The sequence below is a fragment of the Ceratocystis lukuohia genome (genome assembly GCF_044167205.1).
Source record: "Ceratocystis lukuohia strain C4212 chromosome Unknown Supercontig1_pilon, whole genome shotgun sequence".
NCBI lineage: Eukaryota > Fungi > Ascomycota > Sordariomycetes > Microascales > Ceratocystidaceae > Ceratocystis > Ceratocystis lukuohia.
Window position 1 is genome coordinate 221,872 of NW_027263520.1, and position 21,651 is coordinate 243,522.

Consider the following 21,651-nt stretch of genomic DNA (forward strand, 5'->3'; position numbering starts at 1 on the left):
CCTAAATGTTGCTCCCCAAGCAACGTCCTCGTCTCCTACCCTGAATATACTGAACTTCCTGTCCCTGTCTTCTGTCCTGGTATCTGTTACCATCCTGAACATCCTGTCCTGCCTGTCCTCGTCCCTGTCTACCTGTCCTGCCTGTCCCGTCTTTGAGCTATTGGGTTAGTCTCATAGAACCTTCCTGCCTGCCCGTGACACTCATGAGGATTAATGATAGGGTGTCAACCCTATCATGGATCTTCAGCCACAAGAGGTATGAATAAGTGGGGCATGTATGCGACGCCACTTAACCTGGATAGTGCGCCACGCAACAGAAAGATAGGCTGTATGTAAAAAGGACCAGCATATAACGTCTATGATAAGCGAGCGCCCAAAACAAGCGAGCGCCCAATGTTTTACCACCTACATTGTAGATGTGAGAACCAACTTAGCGAGTAGTCTGAGTCTTTAGTGAAGACTTAGGTGCGAGAGCGTGTATAAAGTTGATCTTGTATTGTCTGTCTTCTATCTTCTAACGAGTGATTGTACGAGCTACTTAAATACCTGGAAGTGAACCCCTTCTCCAAACCATACCTGTCCTTGTGACTGAATCTCCAACCATTAGTTCACGGTTAGTAGTTGGAGAATACGATTGTGACGTATGAAGAGTAGTCACGAGGGAAAGATGCGACATTGGCGAGGGAAAGGCAGTGTGGAATGTGTGATAAGGCTAGTCTTAACTCAAGAACATTTCACATTGCTTCTGAGATATCTAGAGAAGAGAATAGCAATTAGTTTTAATCGATAAGATGCTTTATTGCTTTTTTATAAGAGAATCTACAATGCAGGTGGTAAAAAATTGGGCGCTCGGTTCGATGTCAGGGAGGGCCAGTATGGCTGGGCTCGGTCTGAGAACACTATTAACGTTGATGAAGGAAGCATTATGATTGGTTTTGACAAGTCTCTATTTCTATTTTCACTGTGGTTTTGAAGTTTGACTGAGTAGACTCTCTCCGTTAGGGCTGGATAGCCTGGTGGTCGGAAACGCGAGCCTCAAGCGAAAGGCTCGCCTTAAGGGACCGCAAACTCGAAATTGGACCTCATTCATGGAAGCTATTACTGCTGACGGTCGCGCCGTAGCTCCTGTCATAATATTCAAAGATAAAGAACTCCAGAGACAGTGGTTTCTTGATGAACTCAGGAAAATAGCTGACTGGGATTACAGAACTCGACCCAATGGGTGAGCTGATGACCACATTGGAGTTGAATGGCCTGAGAGAGTTTATTTGCCTCAAACCAAGCCCAACGACAAGTCTGATGCCAGATTGATCATTCTAGACGTCCATGGAAGCATGCAACGGGAATATCTTTGTTTAACCAGCTAGAGACTGCTGCTAACCAAGCCAAGAACAAATGGATGCCTGCTTGCTTTTTGAATGATACTTACTATTGTTACCTTCTAGCACATTGCTTCCACAGACTTCAGCCATGAGATGATGATGTATTTAATGCTTCCAAGGCTGTATATCGCTAAGAACTGGAAAAGTTCGCTTACCTGGCTGATTCTGTTCCAATGTATAAGGTCAATTTCTTCAGAGCCTTTGCCAAGGCTCGTGAAGTGTGAATGACTAGGAAGAATATACTATTTGGCTGGAGAGTTACTAGGAATTGGCCAATTTCTTGAGCAAAAGCTCTGTGGCATCTGGAAATTCAAGAGGATAGTCCGAATGACAGCCCGAAGGGAACTCTAGAGCGAGTGCCAATTTTCGGGGCGGATGATACGTCAAAGTCTAGCCGCCACATTGGTCATCTTGGGATTAACAGACTACCAGAGGGGAAGAGACGGTATAACGTAATAGCCAAAGGGTTTGAGGCGCAGCAGCAGACGTTGAGAGCGTATACCATGAGGATTGCTGATCTGAAGGAGGGACTGGCTCGTCTGAAAAGAGGGAAGAAGAGGAAGGCTATACTCAATCCCAATGAGCGTTTCGTGGCTCTATGCAAAGCTCTCACGTCTGGAGAAGATCTTTCCAAAAAATAAAGTGAAAAGAAGCCTGTTGTGGTAAATGACAACTCTTTGGGAGAGTCGGAATCAGAATTAGAGGCTGCTTTGGCTACTGAAGTTAAAGAGGAAAGCGTACCACCTCAGCGAACCACTAGATTTGGGAGACCAGTCAAAAGAGCCAAGATTCGATAGACATATCAATGGCAAGCGTAAATGAGATAACAATTTGCAAATAACTTCTATTTTAGCCGAATTCTGTGTAAGTGAAGTAGTTGAGTTTTGGTGGTGGAACTTTGTTTTTGCTAGGAGAAAGGGCGGGTGGTGGTGCGTGGTAGCCACTATGAAAATGCACAAGACTCGGCTTCTTCCCTGTAACTCGATGGTACTAAACACTCAGCAGAGCGACATTGGGTGATTCTACATGGAGAAGCAGGGGAACCCGTACGACCTCGGCAGGAGCCTTGACAAGTAACCTCAACCTCTTAGATGATCAACGATAGGAGTGCAGTGAAATGTTGGTTACAACTAGATGGTTATAGTACATCTTGGGAGGACGTACTGAACGTCGAGAAGAAGAGGCATTTGTAGTTTCTTGGTTCTGGCTTGTCTATCTAATTCTTGATTGAAGTGCGGATCTCAACTGATTCACGTATTCCTCACCTAAGTACCTGGACCGAACGAAAGGCCTTGGAAGAGGACCAGGTCATATTTGAAACTACCAACGATAGCGTTTGGCCGAGCTTGGTAAGGGGCAACAATACGATAACAGACTCAGATCACACACGTCATATGATTGTATGGTACTATGGCGGGTTGTGCACTTTGGGAATTGACGATTAGAAGGAAAACTAGATTTAGGAAAAAATTCTACCGATGTATAGAATCTAATAGAGAGTAGAATCTGCAAGTTAATATTATGGAAAAAGTGAAAGTGCTACAATGCTAATGATGAGAGGTGGATTTGAATCCAATGATCGTGACGCGGCCAGATAAAGAGCCCAGCCAAATTTTGTTAGATGACGATGAGAATGCAGTCTTGTTCCAATTGTTCCAAGGACGACATGATGGTGGCAGCCAAAGCACCCTTTGCTGATTCTGGCTAATCCAGACATCGTCCTTGCTAATACTATAGCTGTAAAATTTAGAGGGAAGCAAGGACGTTTGGTCAACCAGTGATGCTGAAGATGATTGTTGTTCAGTATTCAAGAACACCATTGGGTCCACTGTTCCATGGTCGTCAAGGGTCTGCAGACACGCACCAGAAGTCGCATCCCAGATCTTGACTGTCTTGTCATAAGACCCTGATGCCAGTCGCTGTCCATCATTTGAGAAGACCACTGAAGACACACTATCACCATGGCCCTCAAGAGTCTGCAGACACGCACCAGAAGTCGCATTCCAGATCTTGACTGTGGAGTCAGAAGACGCTGATGCCAGTCGCTGTCCATCATTTGAGAAGACCACTGAATTCACTTCGTCGTCATGGCCCTCAAGAGTCTGCAGACACGCACCAGAAGTCGCATCCCAGATCTTGACTGTGTTATCCCTTGACCCTGATGCCAGTCGCTGTCCATCATTTGAGAAGACCACCGAAAGCACTGTGTCGTCATGGCCCTCAAGAGTCTGCAGACATGCACCAGAAGTCGCATCCCAGATCTTGACTGTGGAGTCCCAAGACCCTGATGCCAGTCGCTGTCCATCATTTGAGAAGACCACTGAATTCACAAAACTACTATGTCCCTCAAGAGTCCGTAGGCAGACATCCCAATTTTCTTCAACCCGTGGCTTCAGCTCAATCCAGTCTGGTTCTTCGCGGCTGTACATTTTCCTTATCAGGCTATTCGCGGGGCTAAATATGAGAGCCGAGACGTAAACCTGCAGCGGCGCAAGCTCAATAGCTCCCCCATGAGAGAGGAGAAATCGTTGAGCGTCTTTGACAATTTCTCGTAGATCTTGTGATGCTTTCTCCTGCTACACGTTGTTAAACACTGTTTCATCGCAGGCCTTTTCGTCATCACAAAATTACTTACCAAAAGAGGCGTCAGCTTATGCATTATCTTCCCGGCACTAGGGATGCTGCGTAGAAGGCTGATTGCTTCTAACCACTGAAGGTACTTTTCTTTGAAGAAGGCCAAGATCCCATCATTTATCTTGACTACATCATCTGCTGAAGAATCGCAAAGATGGTCAACCCAGAAGATGCAGAAATACTGAATAGGAGCTAGTGGATTAGGCTTAGGGACTGAAACCTCACCAATCAGACATCCGGGTGCCTGCAATCTGTAAATGTTACGCTGAAGTTTTTCGTGCAGGATCTCAAGTGATCGTAAGAAGACCCTGTGGTGTTGGTGTGGAATTCCAGAAGGCAGGATCTCGTCTAATGCTTCAGACAGAAAATAGTCCTTCGCTGACTGGTGCACAAAAGAAAGAACATTGTTTTGAAGTGTCAAGAAAGACCCGCATGAGGTGATGATTTCTTCCACTTCCATTGTTTCCTTGTTTTCGAGCCCTTTGACAAGGACACGCAGCTCGTCCAAAGTGATGGGTCGGTACACAATCAAGACATAAGCAACAATATCTCTACAAAGCTGTGCATCCTTGAACTCGGATATGTTCATCAGCATTCGCTGGTACAGTGCATCAAGCCCAGGTGGGAAGGACTTCATCGTATCCAGGATGTGCCGTTTTCTGACTTTTGAACTGGAAAGCTCGTGGCAAACCAGGGCTACCCAGAGGAAAGTGCCGTTCGAATTCGCCTTTAAATATTCCAATATGGCCGCTTTCTTTTTGTCATCGCATTTCTTTGTCCGTGTAAGCTGATCCACTTTGAGCTCGATGAACGAGTCGACTGCTGCAGAGACTGAATCCTGGTTTATTTCAAGGTGTATCTTCACCTTTTGCTCCGCGTCATCCAGGACGTCTTCGATATCTAGCCAATTGCGGCTCGACACAATCCATTTGGCCGGGGAGGGCTTGGTAATAAACTCGAGCAGGTTTGGTCGATCTACGCTGCACTCATCCAGGCCATCAACAATCAGAATAACATTCCCGAGGCTCGGGTCGTTCACCATTGCGGTTAGTATCTCACAAAGGTCGACCCAAGGAGTTTCATTTTTGAAAAGCTCTTTCTTGTAATCATACTTGCTTCGCACATGTTTGATGAGCTGTGGGTTGCAGCGTGCCAGATGGTAGATTAGGCCTCGCAGTACACACGTGGCCGTATTGAGCCGATTATTTGTGGCTTGACAAAAGAAGTAGGACAGAGTCACTGACTTTTCCAGCACTAACTCATCGATGATGCCGCAGAGAAGCATTGTCTTGCCTTTTCCAGGATCCCCTTTGATCCAGAGGATTTGAGATTCGCTTCCATTTCGGAACTGTTTAAAGTTGCTGTGGCTGAGAATCCATTTATAGGATTCTTTCAGTAAACCTCCCTTTGTGCTTTGGATTTGTACTTTGTCTGTGGAGGGATCGGTGGCGCAGAGATCGGAAAGGCATTGTTTGTCCTCTTTATCGATGTAGATGTTGTGTTGACCTTCTGTTTGATCATTTTCTGCCATGTGAGTATTAGCCCAAGAACTTCACCAGTATGTAACAAAAGTTGAGTAATACCATTTATGGTCAAAGCCTTGACACAGTCAGTAACAAGTTCGTCATGTTCACGAAGGTAGTTTTCCGTAAGCGCCGCGATCTTGCTCATTAAGCTAGAGTCTAGCAGAGTAATATCCTTGAGACCACTTATAACGTTGAATCGGTGATAATCCTTGGTGCCTCTATATCTATGTTTCAGGTGTTGGTGAGTGCCCTTTGAGCTTGCTGCCATCTTTTCAAATGCCGCAGTAATAGAACTTTGTAAATTTCTTATTTCAATCACATCGCCAAGGCCGGTGCCAAGGCTCAGGGATATCATCCTGTGGTGTGGAAATAGCTTCTCGGCCTCCTCAATGAGGGTCTCACACGGATTATTGTTGCCAAAAAGTGCGTCAATGAATTCAATGCCATCTCGGCCAAGTTCGATAGGCTTGAAAAATCCTACTGCTGCAGATGTAGCTCTTGCAACTTCCCAAACCTTACATTCGGCAAGGCCTGTAGTAGGTTCAGGGTATGTTTTGAAGATAGTCGGCAATGTGTCAACATTAGCCTTGGTTATGGCTAGTACAGCGCTATAAATAAATGTGAGATGTTAGATGTGAGTTCTTTTGTTTGGATTAGGCCAGAACTTACGTCTTGACACAGGTTTCTTCGTAGAAGCGCATGTCGTCATGCGTACAGGTCTTGGTTGTAGGGATGCTTTTGTCTTTGCGCTGTTCGACACATGATGGCTCGCAGCAGTTCTCCCGAATTGCTAATTTGATAGCAGCCTCTAACTTCTTAGCTGAAAAGGGGCATTGTAACCGCTTCAGTGTTGTGCGCTTCTTATAGAAGCCCGCCTTGGAAAGTTTCTTGTATGCTTGAATCGACTCATGCGCACTCATTTTCAGCCGGCCAAGCATAATGGCGATAATACTGCGATAGATTTGTCAATGAGGTTCCCATAGAATGAAGCTAGAGCTTCGAGCTAGTAAGGGTCATACCCTCCAGTGCCTGTACCACCAATGAAGTCAAACCTGTCACAGGGCTTTGGAAGCTCAGGTAAATTCTCCAACTGCTTCATACGTTCCATGATCCTTTCTAGAATCAGCAAGCTAGATAGACCACGGACACCACCGCCATCTATAGAAATCAGTGTCATGATACCACGCGAGCTTTAGACAAATAAAATGGCATACCGATGGAGAGAATTCTTTTTGGCGGCCCAGTGGGTCGTCTTGTAGATGAATCCATGACTGTTTGGTTCATATTGCAAAGATTGAGGAACGCAAATCTGTATTCAAGATAGAGAGTGGGTGGGATGGATGTAGTGCAAAGAGCTGGGTGAAGAAAACGTTCTAGGTTTATGAAAAGACTGTACCATGAATCTGGTGAATAACTTGGGAGCAATGATGATAGAGGAGAAAAAAGAGGAAAATCGGGGGGATGGAAAGTATACCATCAAATGAGGGGAAGGACAGCCACTCGCCCGGTTCATTATGTATGTAAAGGTCAGGATGCCATAGATGGTGATTGGCTCAATACGCAACATTGGCGCCCAACTATGTAGCGTGGTATTTTCCTCATGCAGCATGGTGTAATGAGGCTTCATAGTGCAGTCTTTTTGGTAGTGTGCTCAATTATACATTAAATTTAGTCAAGTACAACGTGCATGATAAGCGAATGCACCAAAATCCCCCAATCTCTTCTCTCCGCATCTAATCGACTCTTTGTGCACCAAAAAACATGGCTCAATCAAAAAATGAGGCAAATATTGTTCTCATTCTTCAGGCCCTTCGAAATAGCCCTGGCCTAGGTCTTCAGCCTGCCGCAAGGTTATACTAGGTGGATTACCGTGTCCTCCGTCGCCGACAGAATGGCATTCAATATCGGCGGCGCAGTATCATCCCCAACTCATAGAGAGCACCCGATCTAGAGGAGTAGGTCATTGTCTGGTTCGTTCTTCAACCTAGATTCGCGATGGTTACCCCCGCAACTACGTGGTGTTGAAAAAATGGCTAGTAAAATGCTCGCCGGCCGCGACGCGTGCGGATCCGACAACCTGGCACTAAAAAAACCACCCAGACTCCAGAACGACACACTAGGTCCCAGGACACTACAAAGTCCCAAGCAGTGAGGCAGTCAACCAACTAGTTAAAGCGGGCTGCAAGATCGAAGACTTCTTCACTCCAAAGGCGACGGTGTCACTTAGAGCGGCAAGAAAATGGAGGGGCAAGGCCTTAAAAAGTAGAATTTCGTCGCTGGGGAAAAAGATAACTTCCCCAAACATCAGACATCCTGAGCAATCGTGTTTTGCTTGTCAAAACATTGTAGTGAACCTTACGGAGCCCCAAATAAGTTCGGCCAAATGTTAGGGCTAGTATCAGACATCAAGAGCCTTGTACAAAGCTGTTTGTTCGGTCTAAACACACTGTAGTGAGGAATAAATAAATCGGCCGAGATCCGCACTCCAACCAAGAGTTAGATAGAAAGCCAACGACCAGAAACCACAGATCCTCTTCTTCTCACTCCAAGCACATTCAGTACGTCCTACAAGTTTGTACTATTAATAGGACACGCAGACAACGGAACGGGTCTTCAGCAGTTAGTAACCATGGCTTTGTAGACATCACCACGAACGCTAAAGTCTTGATAGCGAAGCCGTGGATCTAGTCATCCATAAATATTGCCTATAAGTGTTTGTACAAGTAGTTGCCATATATGATAGCTCTACCCGTCCAGCCGAGTTCTATTGTGGGCGGTTCCTCCCTTATTTGGCGTCGGGACCCCCTGCACCATCTTAGTCAGCCTCCCTTTAGGCTCCACTTTCAACGTTCAACGCTGAGAAAGCTGGCTACAACCCCCAACATAACAACACCAAGTTTACACAAACCAAAAGCGAAGAAATGGCGCGTCCTATAGCTGATGCTGTGTACAAGCTCTTTTTAGGGATTGCCCTACTGTCTATGATCCGCAAGTTTTTTTTCGTTTCCTTCATTTTTACTCCCGCTCGTAAGCACGCTAATTCTAACCCAACCTCTCTACAGTCGTTGATCTTGTCCCATTCTACCCAGCCTGGCTCTGGGCGACGCCGGACGCGCCGCTAAGCTTCCTGAACGCCATTCGCCAATTCTACATCACAACGTACAATGACCCGTACTTCACACAGCCGCACCCTAGCTGGTTTGATCTGTTTACATATATCGAGGTCGTGTATCAGTTCCCTGCCGCGGCCTATCTCCTGTTCAAATTCATGACCGAGCGCCAAACATCCGGTGTGACCGAACTGCATGCGCTCATTTTCAGCCTGGGCTTTGCGCTGACTACCCTCACATGCGTGTGGGATGTGCCCTACTGGGATTCTACCGTATACACTACTGCCCAGAAAGTAGAGTTTATGACTATCATCTACGGGCCTTTCTTCTTAATTTGTGAGTACCTTGGTGTTGAGCGGGCGGCTTGGGTTTTGTGTTTCCTTTTTGCTAACTATGCAAATGAAAAGCCGGCATCATGGCTGTTGACATGTTCGCACGTCTTCACAAAAGACTTTCGCTCGATGTATCCGATTCCAAGAAAAGACTCTAGGCCAGCCTTAGAGATCCCAACACATCTTGCTCAAGTCAACTATCTAAAGCCAACCATACATACAATTTATAACGCAATTCTCAAACATGATGGAGACTCAAAGAAACGATAAATACTTTCGAGCGTATATTAGAGGCAGTTGTGTCATCTTTTCAGTCAGCACTAGAAAGGAATGGGAGAATGGCGGGAAACAAGCACAAAGGACACCACATGAGTCAAAACAACAGGCTTAAAGTAAACAGATGCCACCAACATATAAACACCGTGAGGCAAGCAAGAACAAGGGTGACAAACAAACACATGGCAAAAAAGTAAAAAGGAACAGAAAACAAAGCAAGTTAGAAGAAAATATGCAACCCAACTCCAATTTAACAATCCGGCTTCCGTCTCCACCTCAGCCTCTCTTTCTGTCTCTCTTAAAAACCAAAGCATCTCATTCAACTGAGAACTCCCTTCGATGTCAACTTGAACGTCACAAATATGACCAGGAACCACTTTTCCACGCCTCTTTGTCCACCTTCCTCTCTAAAAACCATCGACCATTGCACCTTTCGAAAGGCATCATAAAGCTACTCCGCTTCGGCAACCAATAGGCAGGCATTCACCAGCTTAAGTGAAGCGCATGCTTCCCGTCATGCCGCTCGTCATGGCGCGTTCCAAAATGTTAGTCACGTCGCGCTGTGTGCTCCGCAGCTGGCGTCGCACTTCGTTGATGTCCTTGCCTCCAGGATTGCTTCCATGGCCCGGGGGTGGCAGCTCAGTTTCGCACCGTTCTAGGAGATCCCGAATACTGTGGCCTAGGGAAGACATGCCACGGCCATTCCCGTTGCTTACCCCACGCCGCCGGACTTCTCGCACCCAGCCGTCGACAACATAGACAATAAGCTCAATCAAGCGAGGACGGTTGCTTCCAGTAAAGCCAAAATCTTGGGTATCGAATACATGTTCCAATATCCGTGTAATCATCTCATGGGAAATGCCAATAGAAAGAAATAGTTGGACGGGCCACACCGGGTCCGCACCAATACTGGCATCCTGCTGGTTAACAACAGCATACTGGCACAACTCAGGAAGAAGTTGGCTGACAGGGAAAATTAGAGAATCACAAGAAGTACGATGAGCAATCTCCTGTATCCGGGTAGTCACAGACTCGTAGGGTAGGGGAGCATTAGTCACCCCCTCATCCATGCGCACAATGGCGTCCTCATGTGTCTGCATAATTAGCCCTTGCCACGTGCTCAGAATGGTAGTGGCATTACGGTACTCGGCGGCATGGTAAATAAGCAGGCAGAGGTCGTAGTACCCAGCCTGATCGGCATAATCATTGAACAGCTAAATTTTACAGTTAATCAAAATTGTTCAATCAACAAGCAAACGCATTAATCATGCGTAAGTCAGAGGCGGCAACTTACTAGGTTCAAAGAGCAGATCTTGTTGTCCAAAATCTCCTCGGCCTCCACCAAACGATCCGCAGGCACTCGAGGGTCAGATCTGAGACGCTCGAGAACATCGTCTTGAATATGGGCAATCTCAAGTTGCTCGGTGATTTCATGCTCAAGGCATTGCTTTTCTTGTCTGTCAATTCCAGGGGAAGGAACATTAGCGTTGGATTTCGCATGGCTAAGCAATACGATCCGGTCTTTGATGCCTAGGTTGAAATCTGACTGGGAAAGCTGATACTGGACCTGAGCGGCCTCGTAGAAACGGTCACGGTGCGTGTAGAAACGGCAAAGAAGTTCAGAGTGGGCGGCATCGGTCGCGGCAAGATTCTTCAAGAAAGTGACAATATGGGGCGAATCAATGGCGAGCAGGCGATTGGTCCAGCCCTGGGAAATGTACCACTCGTATAAGTCAAAGTGGAAAACTTCATCGGAAGAACTATTCACAATTTCGTAGGCCTCCATGCGCTTCAAGGCTGTCAATGTTGGACGGCCATCAATAGTCTCAGGTTCGCTACCACTCTCAACATCTATTTGCTGGAGAATATTGTGAATTAGGTCGTAGCACTTCTTGCGTTGCGCGTATACATCAGCGCGGCTATCAGTAGCGGGCTTCCCCTCGTTGATCCAAGAAAGCGCCGAGTTACCGCGGTCCTTCTCGCGAGCTACAGCCAGACACAAGCGAATGGCACCGGCGTAGTATCGCATCTCAATGTATTGAGTCACCGCAAGCTCAAGGTTAGAGAAAGAGAGATTGGCTGCAACACGTTCGAAAAGCTTTAGACTTTCCAGTAACAAGTTAAGTGAGCCAGTGCTAGAAATGGGCTGTTCTGAAGCACGCTTGAGTTGCTCTTGAGCTTTGAAAATGACAGCATCGTCGGGGCTACAAAAGCTACCACAGCGTCGTCTCAGGGCATCTGCCACAGTTTCAACGTTGGATCCATTATCAATGTTGCGGTTAACAATAGCCTTGACCAGTACCTTAGCCACATCTTTGCCACTAGCGTCCGAGAATAGCTTTTCATAGGTGAGGACCTTGAGAGCCGCGCGAGTTCCATCATCTAAGCGAGCATAAATGTCGCTAACGCGCTCATCAAACAGCATTTGAACAAAGGATATGCCCTCAGAAATACTCTCCATAAGCTTCTCTAAGGCATGCAAAGCCTGATGCTCAGCCTGCAATGCCATCTCCTCCTGTTTGCTAGACGCTCTCTGGAGGTCGGAAGGGCCCGAAAGGCCTTGTATGAAGGGCCTATTGGCGTCCAAGAACTTACGCAGACGTTCAAGACTGGACTGTACGCTTTGGAGCTTGGTTGACGGAATTGTCGACTTAACCAAAGCTGATCCAGCCGGCGACGTCGAGACCGATACAATAGTTGACTTCCATAGCGAGCGGATCAGGCGTCCCAAGTAAAGAGAAAGGCCATCATGACGAGCTGACAATACTGCCGAAGCTGTGCTAAGCGGCGTCCCATCAGCTTCGGTCATGATGGGATGGCCACCATAATCAACAAACACCTTTCGAGCACCATCTTCAGTCGACTGATCAATAGCCCGAGGGACACCAGGTCTGGTAGAATCACTGCCCTGCCCACAAGCAACTGCAAGAGCGGCCGAAATAGTCTCGACATTCCCGTAAAGTTTGATGAACTTTTTAGTTTCCATCTCGAGGCCCTCGTTTCCCACCGAGCCACGGACAGCAGCCGCAAAGATATCGACTAACTTGCGGCGCCTCACAACGTGTATCCCAGTGTTGGTAAGAATTGCAAACTCGTTATGGGGCTGATCAAACTGAACCGCTAGTTCGTTTCCGAAGCCAACGGGAGTACTAGTAGCAGCAAACGGCTGGCTAACTAGTCCCACGGCCTCCACCTTTCCGCCAATTTCAATCCAAGACGCCTGCTCGTAGTACTTAAGAGGAGTTGTGGCGGGCGTCGCCTTGATCCGGCCTGATTCAGGAGCAGAAACAAAGAGCAAATCTTCGTTTGGGTGGGTTTCCTTGGCTACAAAGTCCAGAAAGTAGCCAGGGGCATAGCGTGCGCCCATACGGCTGGTACTAAGAGTAGTTGAGTCTAAGTCGACGCCGCTAGGGTAGAAACGAGAAGACTTTCCAGGGGGTGGAAACTTGATAAACTGAACTTGCATGCTCTGTGGAGCGAGGTTTGAAATCGCAGAAGCCATATAGGATGCAGCATTGGTGGCGCTGAGGAAGAGTCGACAACCTGTGCTTGTGAGCGCCATCAGGTGTAGTTTTGCGGCCTCAGTCGAGGATATGGGGCTAATGGAGACGATGCTCATGCGGTCATTTAAAAGGCTAGATGCATTAATCATATGCGTAATATCGCGCAGACAATGTGTCTTTTCCTTTTCAATGACTTTGGAAAGCTTATTCGGTGCCTCCATGTGGTAGGTACGGATGGTTGATCGCGAGGAAAGAGAGTAAAGTAAATTGCGAGAGTCGTCGATAGCCAAATCCACAAGATGCTCGGGAGCCTTGGAGCCAAAAAGACCTGTTTGCATAGTGACAACAGCCGCCCACCCAGGATTCGTATGGTTGATTTTGCCACAACGGTTGGAGAACCAGCGCTCTTCCTGCTGGTAGTAGAGCTCGTAGATATCAATGTCTGTGGCGCCACCAAAGAAAATGCGGCCATTGGATGAGCCGGTGATGAGGCGGACATCAAGTCCCCGGAGAGGGAGCGTCATCTTTGTCTGGTACAACGAGACTGTCTTGGTCCCAGCAGCCGAAGTTTCAGCAGAGACTCCCAGGAGTATCATCTCACTGGATGTTGCCACGACAAGAATATGGGTGATGGTCGCAACAAAGATACCGGGCTTTGGAGCAACCAAAGCCACAGCCTGAATAGAATGTGGCTGATCTTCAAAGCCGATCAGCTCGGGCGTCGAGTGGGTGTAATCCCACAAGAATATGGCGTTGTCGATAACAACCCATGCGTGGTTGATTTCGGCAAAAAGGCCCATCATCGTTTGCAGATTGCTTGAGTCGTAGTGATTAAAGACTTCTTCTGGTATGGGGTACATTTGCGTCTTCTGAAACGGCGCCCATGGCGATTCAATGTAGGAAACATTATAGTCGGAAGAAGCGCCCTCTACAGAGTAAATGCGCATGTTAGTAAGGATTCGGGGAAATACAGCGTCAAGGAATACAGGATGCACAACTTACGGCGGCAGTATGAATCCAGATCAGGGAAATTTTGGTCGGCCTGTAATATCTGGTTGATTTGCTTTGCTGCGCGAGCAGCTGGAGAGAGCTCCTCGGGGGCAGGCACGAGACTGCCAGCAACAAGGCCATTGGTGATGTTGACAGCAGGCGAGGTAGTAAAGCTTAGTTTCGCCTCAGGCGCAGCATCCAGAGTAGGCCGCACAGAGGAGCCCGAAATCGTCCCAGTGGTGGATAGATCAGTCTTGGGCTTATCATCGACAAAAAGGCGCCGGCGCAAGTTGTCAGGTGTCTTGGACTGCAGCTTTCCGCCCATCGCTGGGGTCGAGAGGAAGGCTCCAGGCAAAGGCCGGGCAGGTGTTGTGTATGGGAAGGCCATCTGGATAGGTCGTTATCGGCGTTATGCTCGGAGGATGTAAGGCAAACGATGACTTTGGGTGTTGTGCTCGGGTGTTATTTTGGTGAGGCTCAACACAAGCAATTATCGCCAGTCTCGCAGACTGACTATCCTCAACTGTCGAGACGGATATTATATGGCAACAATGCCGCGGGCCGGAAGAACAAGCGCGCCGCCGCGAATTCGGTGGCGAGTGCAAAGGCCAGTGAAAAGAAAGGCTAGAAAGATTGGCGGGCTTCGTTGCTTAGCAATAATAGGCAATAGTTCTTCAACTGACTCGTCTAGAACGCCAGCAAAAGAAAAAAAAAAACAACTTGGATTCGAAACGAATCAGCAGAGGTAAGCAAGGTAATGTGAGGTGTCTATAATGACAATTCCCGCTATTGTAGTCAAATTAGCCTTATAATTGTGGCTCACGATTCTAGTTGGCAAGATAGAATCTCAGCCTTGTCGTTAGGTGTTCTGGGAATGAAAAAAAAAAAAAACAGGAAAGAGCGTAGAGGTCTCCTTCCGCAAGAAAGAAGTTTAGCATGTAAAGAGTGAAGGAAGACAAGGTACGAAACTACATACGGAAACTAGCACGGAAATGCTACAGAAACTACCTTGAACGGACCAAGCAACGCGTGGGTCGCTTTTTTTTTCGCGACGACACAGGAAAACAGGGCAGCTACCGCCCTTGGTGCGGAATACGCGCTAAGCCTATTTAGGACACAAGGCTGAAGAATTTGAGGTGTCTCACCTCACCTATACCAGCCTTGCCGTACAGGAACACACACCACACCATGAGTTTAGGTTAAAAGAACGGCACACTAATGGACCTGTTAACAGTTTCCGAACATTTCATGCACTACTTCTGCAGCTTTACATATCATCTCTCCAACTCTATCCTAGTAGCTCTACAGCTTGTTTTTTTTCGGTTTTGCTTTTTGTTATTGCAAGCTGAGCTACTGCTGCCGGCTGACATTTTCTTCCTCCCTCCTTTGTATTCCTTACAGGTCTATATCCAGGAACCCTTATTGGTCCTTGGCCTCGCGAGCAGCCTTCTTGAGTGCACGCTTGCGAATGTCCTTGTGCATATCCAGATTGTAGTCGATAGCTGCCGTGTTGTTGACGGTCACGGTGTTCTCGACAACCCACAACATCAAAGCATGGCCCCACCAAGGAGTAATGGTGTTTGAATTGCGCTGGAAACTGCCAAGACCAATCTTGCTCAGGGCGCTCTTAACAAAGCTGCGGGGGTTGGGAATAAAGGCGCTAGTGCGACGAACCTTGCTCATGGCGGTAGTAACCAGATAGCTCAGCACAAGTTGAACATCGATGCCATCGGCCTTGAGTTCGCCAGCAAGAGACTCGCTCCAGTGCTGGAGGAAAGCCTTGGAGCCAGCGTAGGTAGCCAGGTACGGGGTAGGGATCCAGCCAGAAAACGAGCCCATAGTCAGAATTAGGCCCTTGCGGCGCTGCACCATGATAGGGGCAACAATCTGTGTGGTCTTCAGAGTGCCCAGGCAGTTGACAGTAACAATGTTCTGGAGCTCATTTTTGTCGGTCTCGATAAAAGGCACGGGCATGCTGTGGCTTTGGCCAACGTTGTTGATGAGGATACCAATGTCCAGGCCCATGATGGTAGCAGCTAGATTGTTGTAGTCTTCATCCTTGTCCTCCGCATAGTCCATGGACACGACCTTAGTCTTCAGGCCCTTCGCCGCGTATTTTTCCTCCAGCTCAGCAGCCAGAGCATCAAGCTTAGACTTTGTGCGCGAAACGAGAACAATATTGAAGCCCTGGGCAGCCAGCTGCATGGCAAACTCCTTTCCGAGACCGTCAGATGCACCGGTGACAACAGCCCAGGTACCGGGCTTGCCATACTTGCGGAGCTATAGAAACATGGAAAAGTCATTAGCATTAGGTTTTTTTGTTCATTACATGTGCAATCAATAGTTTTAGCAGAATACCATGGCGCCGACAGCCTCTCCTCACTTACGTTTGTTCCGCTCAGTAGAAAGACATTGAACACAAATTGCAGGATATTAAAGGCCTTTCCTAGAAAAAGCGCCCCGCCCATGCCCATGAGCAGCAGCTGCACGGTTTCAGGGATATCCTGCAGAGATAGAAGAGACATTGTGAAGCTATCCGCTAGATTGTTGTGGTGGTGTGGTGTAGCGTTTCTCGGGGGTGATGAAAAATGAGGCAAGTAGACCAACGCAAAGGCAGCCAGACAAAGAAGACCCAAGCCAAAGTTGCTCAAGTTGAGATATTGGTGGGGCAAAATCCGTTAGGTGGAAGCTTAGAGTGTGAATTGGGCAATGCACTGTAAATGGATCAGCATGTGAGAAGGTACCCCGAGGCTGAAAAACAGGCGGTGGGTACTTTTTCGTCCATATTGAGTGCTGATCTCCATTTACAGTGTGATAACCGTGGGCACTGTAGAAGGCTTCACCTCCTGGTTATATTGACCTCTTGCAGCAACAAATCTTACTCTCCTGTAAATTCATTCGTATACTCGCCTCCCCACAACCACCACCGCGAGGCTCACCAAATACTTGAATCACCAACATGAACACCATCATCAATGAGTGGCTCCCGCCCGCCAAGGGTTACTTGCCCTACTACATGCTTAGCGTACTTCGCCCCAAGATTACATTCCCCAACCCAGCTGCCCCATTCGTTGTCCGACAGTCAAGACTGACTTTCAGCCTCCACAGTTGTCTCTCATTGCCATTGGCAATTCAGCGCAGAACTTTATGACGCTTCATTACAGCCGTCGCATGTACAATGGCCGCTTTGTGAAAAACCCTAAGCTCGGCAAAGCGACTGCCACGTTCAACCCCGAGGACTCCGTTGACAAGCTTGTTCCTGCACATGCTGGTCAGGAGGGCATAGATCAGATGACGCCTGTGGCTGCGCGCTGCTTTGCCACTTGGACTTTCCTAACGAGCATCGTCCGTTGTTACGTGTCGTACCACCTTAGTTTCGGTCCCATGTACGATCTTGGTATCTGGACCTATGTCGTTGCCCTGAGCCACTTCACGCTCGAGCTGGGCTATTTCAAGACCATGAAGCTCGGTGCCCCTCAACTGCTACCATTCATGTTTGCCAGTACTGGAATTGCGTGGATGATTTATGTGCGCGACTTTTATGTCGAGGCTTAGATGCGGTGAGATTATTTGAATGAACACAGCGCATTATGTATGATGACTAGTTGTACAATCTAATTAGGGTATGTAGTCACTTATGGTAGATGGTCTCTATTTACTTGAAATTAGTGGTTGTAAGAGGCAGACATTCTGTGAGTCCTCGAGACCAGGGTGTGTCACATGACTGGTCAGCTGACAGACCCTGCACGATGATCCTTCTGGTTGTTGTCAGGGGTATGTACTTCTCTACCCCTCTTCTGCTTAGAATCTAGATAGTTTGACAGTTTGAATGACAACGCATATTTGAATTTACAGGTTATGAGCCTGGTGGAGCTACACCACTAAATTGAATCGAATTACTAAATCACTGCGGCGACTAGTACAGCAAGGGTAAGCCAGCGGGTAAGCCCGCTGGCCAAGCTGCCGGAGGAGGCGGCAAGGGTGGTGCACCCAGAGGCGACAACACGGACAGAGACATCATCTGTCGGCACTGCAAGAAGAAGGGCCACCGTGGGGCGAGGCCAAGTGCGGGGTCGGCACCCCGAGTTGCGCCCTGCAAAGACCCAAGGGCAGGCGCATACAGCTGATGGTGCTGCACCTGCCGAGGCAGGTGGGCAAGGCCAAATGCTGATGGCCGTTAGCAAGGGGCCACTCCAAGTCGACAACAACACTTGGTATGTGGCACCTGCGATGAAGGTTGCTGTGCAGAAAGAAGTTGGCACTGATGTGCTGCCTGCAAGCACCGGAACCTTGCCAGTTGACAAGGTTAACACGCTGATGTTCACAGCGTGTGTTGAAGACTATGACGCGGAGCCCGGTGCTGACGAGCTGATCCACACTGTGTTTCAGCAGGAGGAGTCAGTGGTTGCGGGTGACATGGAACGCTCGGTAACGGACTGTGGTGTTGAGAAGGTGACTTGGGCCGATGGCCAAGCACTGGCACTGAAGGTGCTGAACCACGAGTCAAGTGGGCACGCGTACACTGTCAAGGGGCACAACATGCGAAATGAGTGGCTGTTTGACACGGGGTCAACGCTGCACATTTGCAATGACCTGAAATGGTTTGTGCCAGGCACTCTGGCGCCTGTGGGTGCCAAGGGTGGTAGCATCACCACTGGAGGTGGCGTGGTGCGTTTTCTGTTGAGGGGCACTGTTGCTGTGCAGTTGCTGCGCAGGGATGGCACGTTTGCGGACATTCGACTTACAAATGTTGCCTTGGTGCCCCAATTTGACATCAACATCATCAGTGGATTGGACTTCTACCGGAAAGGGGGTCCATTGACAAGCAAGGCCTGGTGGACAGGCAGGGCAAGCACATGGCTAAGCTAGATGTCCACGAGCGGGGGTTTTACCTATACCTCAACGGTGTGCCTTGGCCTGCGGAGCCGAGTGGCAAAATCAACACCGAGGCCCGCGACGTGCTTGTCAAGATGAATGTCATACAGAAGGAGGGGGACACGACTTTCGTGACGGGTGAGCATGCTGAGTTGGCGGGAAAAGTGCTGCGCGGCTACTGAACGAGCTACAGCTGTCGCGCCTCCTGCACCAGCGGCTTGGGCACCCTCATTTTGAAGCCTTGAAGAAGACGATTGAGGCCAGTGAGGGGAGTCCTATCCCGGTGAAGAAGCTCGTTGACCCTGACGACCCATGTATTTCATGTGAGTTGTCGAAGGCCAAAACCTTTAAGCCGAAGGATCGGCGGACGGATTTGGCCCAGTTCCCCGGCCAATTTGTCCATGCGGATGTGACAAAGGTCAAAGAGGAGGGGATCGGACAGCAGCGTTGGCTGGTTGTCATGTTGGACGAGTACTCAGGGCGTATTCACGCCGGCTCGTTCAGTTACAAGGGTGATTGCAATCGGTGCATCACCGACCAGTTGAAATGGTACCGCAACCAAACTGGTAGACAGTTGAAGAGAATCACTGTCGATAACGGCACAGATGTCAACATTCAGGAGTTGACTGCTTTTGTGCGTTCGGTCGGGGCTGACATTCGGACTTCCCCGACGTACTCACCGGCCCAGAATGGCCGCAGTGAGAGGACTGTCAAGGCTATGTTGGTGCGTATGCGTACGCTAATGATTCACCGGAACATTCCGTTGGCGCTGTGGCCCGAAATTGCCAAGTCAGTGGCCTACCTACACAATGTGGTGGTCAGTGTTGAGACTGGCATGTCCCCTTTGGCACGTTGGCACGTTGCCTTGCACGCAACCCCGTATGTGCATGACATTGGTCATATACGCACGTTGGGCTCGCGGTGCGTGGTGCGTATACCAGACGCGAAGCTGCTGCAATTACGCACGAGTAAGTTGCAGGCCAAGGGTGAAGAGGGCATTTTGGTGGGCTACAGTGGCCATCACCTTTACCGCGTGTGGGTGAAGGAGCGTAAGCAGGTTGTCACGTCAAATAGCTTACACATCTTTGAAGACCTGTCGAATGACGACGTTGACGTCATGAGATCTTGGCCAAAGGGTGTTTGGCGTAAGTCCAAGAAGTTGTCAGTTGAGACTGACGAGCGTGGTCACCTGGTTGACACGCAGGCATCCATTGAGGACATGCAGCTGGAGATGCCAGCTGAGAGCACCAACAAGGGAGGTGCAAGTGCCGAGTTGACGACACTCGGTGATGTCACTGGAATGCAAGACTTTTCTCCCGTGGAGAATTCAGAGCGCCGAGGGCGCCCGCCAAAGGCACGACCGTTGCTGCCGATGACCCATGATGAGGTCATGGCGATAATTGATCACGACAGTGAGCAGGCTGAGTTGGCAACTTGGATGACCGACTACGCTGACCACGTGTGTGAGGTATACGCATTGAAGCGTAGTACCAAGAAGATTCTACAGCAAGACCCCCATGTCTTTCCGACACTGAAGGCCGCCATGGATGGTGGCGAGGTTGGCGCCTGGCAAGATGCCATTGCTGTTGAAATCGACCAGCTGGTTCAGATGAATGTGCTGGTGTTTGTCGAGCAGTTGCCAAAGGGCAAGCGTGTTATCGACTTGAAGTGGGTGCTTCAACGCAAGTTGGGTGCTCAGCTTGAAGAGGTAAAAAAGAAGGCTAGATTGGTGGCGCGTGGCTTCATGCAGCGCCTCGGGCTTGATTATGCCGAGACCAAAGCCTTTACCTCTGGCGCTGACAGTTGGCGTATGCTGTTGGCGTTGGCAGTTCTCATGGATTGGGTACTGTATGGCCTCAAGCAGGCTGGTCGTCAGTGGCAACTGACTCTGTTTGAGGAGTTGCAAAGCCATGGCTACAAGGCCATGCAATGTGATCAGGCATCGTTGGTGGGCAACGGTGTTGTGGCCGTGTCACACGTGGATGACATGCTGTATGCTGGCGCTGAGTCAGCGGTTGATGCCTTTGAGAAGGCAGTCACCGGCAAATTCAAAACCAAGTTGCTTGGTCAGCCTGAATGGCTGTTGGGCATGGATGTTTTGTGCACAAGGGGGGAGGCTGGCAAGGCTGGCAACCGAGACCTCGAGGTCATTGTGTCACAGAAAACATACGTGCAGAGTATCCTTGAGAAGGAACAGCACAGCAAGTACTTGCAACCACCGTGTGAAAAGCATATGCAGACTTCAAAGCGTATGCTGCGGTACCTGGTTGACAAGGGGGACTACGGACTGAGGTACCGTAGGCCAGAGGGTTGGGCCAAGGGCCTACCTGTACCTATCATCGCATATGCTGATGCATCATTGCAGGATGAAGAGGTGAATGGGCACAGCTCGTGGGGATTTGTGGTGCTGATGGCAGGTGCGCCAGTCAGTTGGGCGTCTCGACGTCACAAGACCGCAATACCGTCGACGGCTGAGTCTGAGTACGTGGCTGCGTACGCCACTGGGCAACACCTACGGTGGATTGCCAATTTTGTTCACGAAGCTGGATTTGACAGTCAGATTCAGCTGTACAGTGACAATGAGGGCGCGTTGAAAATTGCACACAGCAAGAACACAACGACAGCCGCTCGGCACTTTATGATTAAAGTGCACAGCTTCAGGGAGCAGGTGCGTGAAGGCTTTCTACGGTACGACTATGTTGATGCAGCCAACCAATTGGCCGACATATTTACCAAGGCGCTTCCAGCACCAGCATTTCAAAGGCTGGGGGGGGGGGGCGCATGCTTCATGGCCTCGCCGACAAGAATAAGAACGAGACAGCTGAGCCAGCTGCCGTTTGAATTTACGTGTAAAATGGGGGGGGGGGTCAGTTGTTAGGCTGGCTTGGCAGCAAATTAGGTAGTTAATGCAGTGGGTTCTGTTGGCTCGATACTCCCGAATGGGGGGAGTGTAAGAGGCAGACATTCTGTGAGTCCTCGAGACCAGGGTGTGTCACATGACTGGTCAGCTGACAGACCCTGCA

General features: G+C 48.9%; 4 protein-coding genes across 4 annotated transcripts; 1 reads left to right on the forward strand and 3 right to left on the reverse strand.

The window, feature by feature from the left end:
• Nucleotides 1-2,929: 2,929 nt before the first annotated feature.
• Nucleotides 2,930-6,811, reverse strand: HOO65_010054 (Vegetative incompatibility protein HET-E-1; the record flags this gene model as incomplete). The annotated part of the gene is made up of 6 exons (XM_071005301.1): nucleotides 2,930-3,958; nucleotides 4,018-5,540; nucleotides 5,600-6,150; nucleotides 6,212-6,493; nucleotides 6,562-6,700; nucleotides 6,757-6,811. The coding sequence occupies 6 exons, from the start codon at nucleotides 6,809-6,811 to the stop codon at nucleotides 2,930-2,932; spliced, it is 3,579 nt and encodes a 1,192-aa protein (XP_070861876.1).
• A 2,940-nt stretch (nucleotides 6,812-9,751) lies between these two features.
• On the reverse strand, nucleotides 9,752-14,141 carry HOO65_010055 (uncharacterized protein; the record flags this gene model as incomplete). The annotated part of the gene is made up of 3 exons (XM_071005279.1): nucleotides 9,752-10,474; nucleotides 10,555-13,691; nucleotides 13,766-14,141. The coding sequence occupies 3 exons, from the start codon at nucleotides 14,139-14,141 to the stop codon at nucleotides 9,752-9,754; spliced, it is 4,236 nt and encodes a 1,411-aa protein (XP_070861877.1).
• Nucleotides 14,142-15,172: 1,031 nt separating this feature from the next.
• HOO65_010056 (Very-long-chain 3-oxoacyl-CoA reductase) lies at nucleotides 15,173-16,278 on the reverse strand (the record flags this gene model as incomplete). Its single annotated transcript, XM_071005992.1, has 2 exons — nucleotides 15,173-16,033; nucleotides 16,141-16,278. 2 exons carry the CDS (start codon nucleotides 16,276-16,278, stop codon nucleotides 15,173-15,175), a joined length of 999 nt encoding a protein of 332 aa, XP_070861878.1.
• Nucleotides 16,279-16,712: 434 nt separating this feature from the next.
• On the forward strand, nucleotides 16,713-21,469 carry HOO65_010057 (Ergosterol biosynthetic protein 28; the record flags this gene model as incomplete). Its single annotated transcript, XM_071005264.1, has 7 exons — nucleotides 16,713-16,834; nucleotides 16,918-17,281; nucleotides 17,674-17,776; nucleotides 17,862-18,421; nucleotides 18,541-18,729; nucleotides 18,822-21,316; nucleotides 21,376-21,469. 7 exons carry the CDS (start codon nucleotides 16,713-16,715, stop codon nucleotides 21,467-21,469), a joined length of 3,927 nt encoding a protein of 1,308 aa, XP_070861879.1.
• Nucleotides 21,470-21,651: the final 182 nt, after the last annotated feature.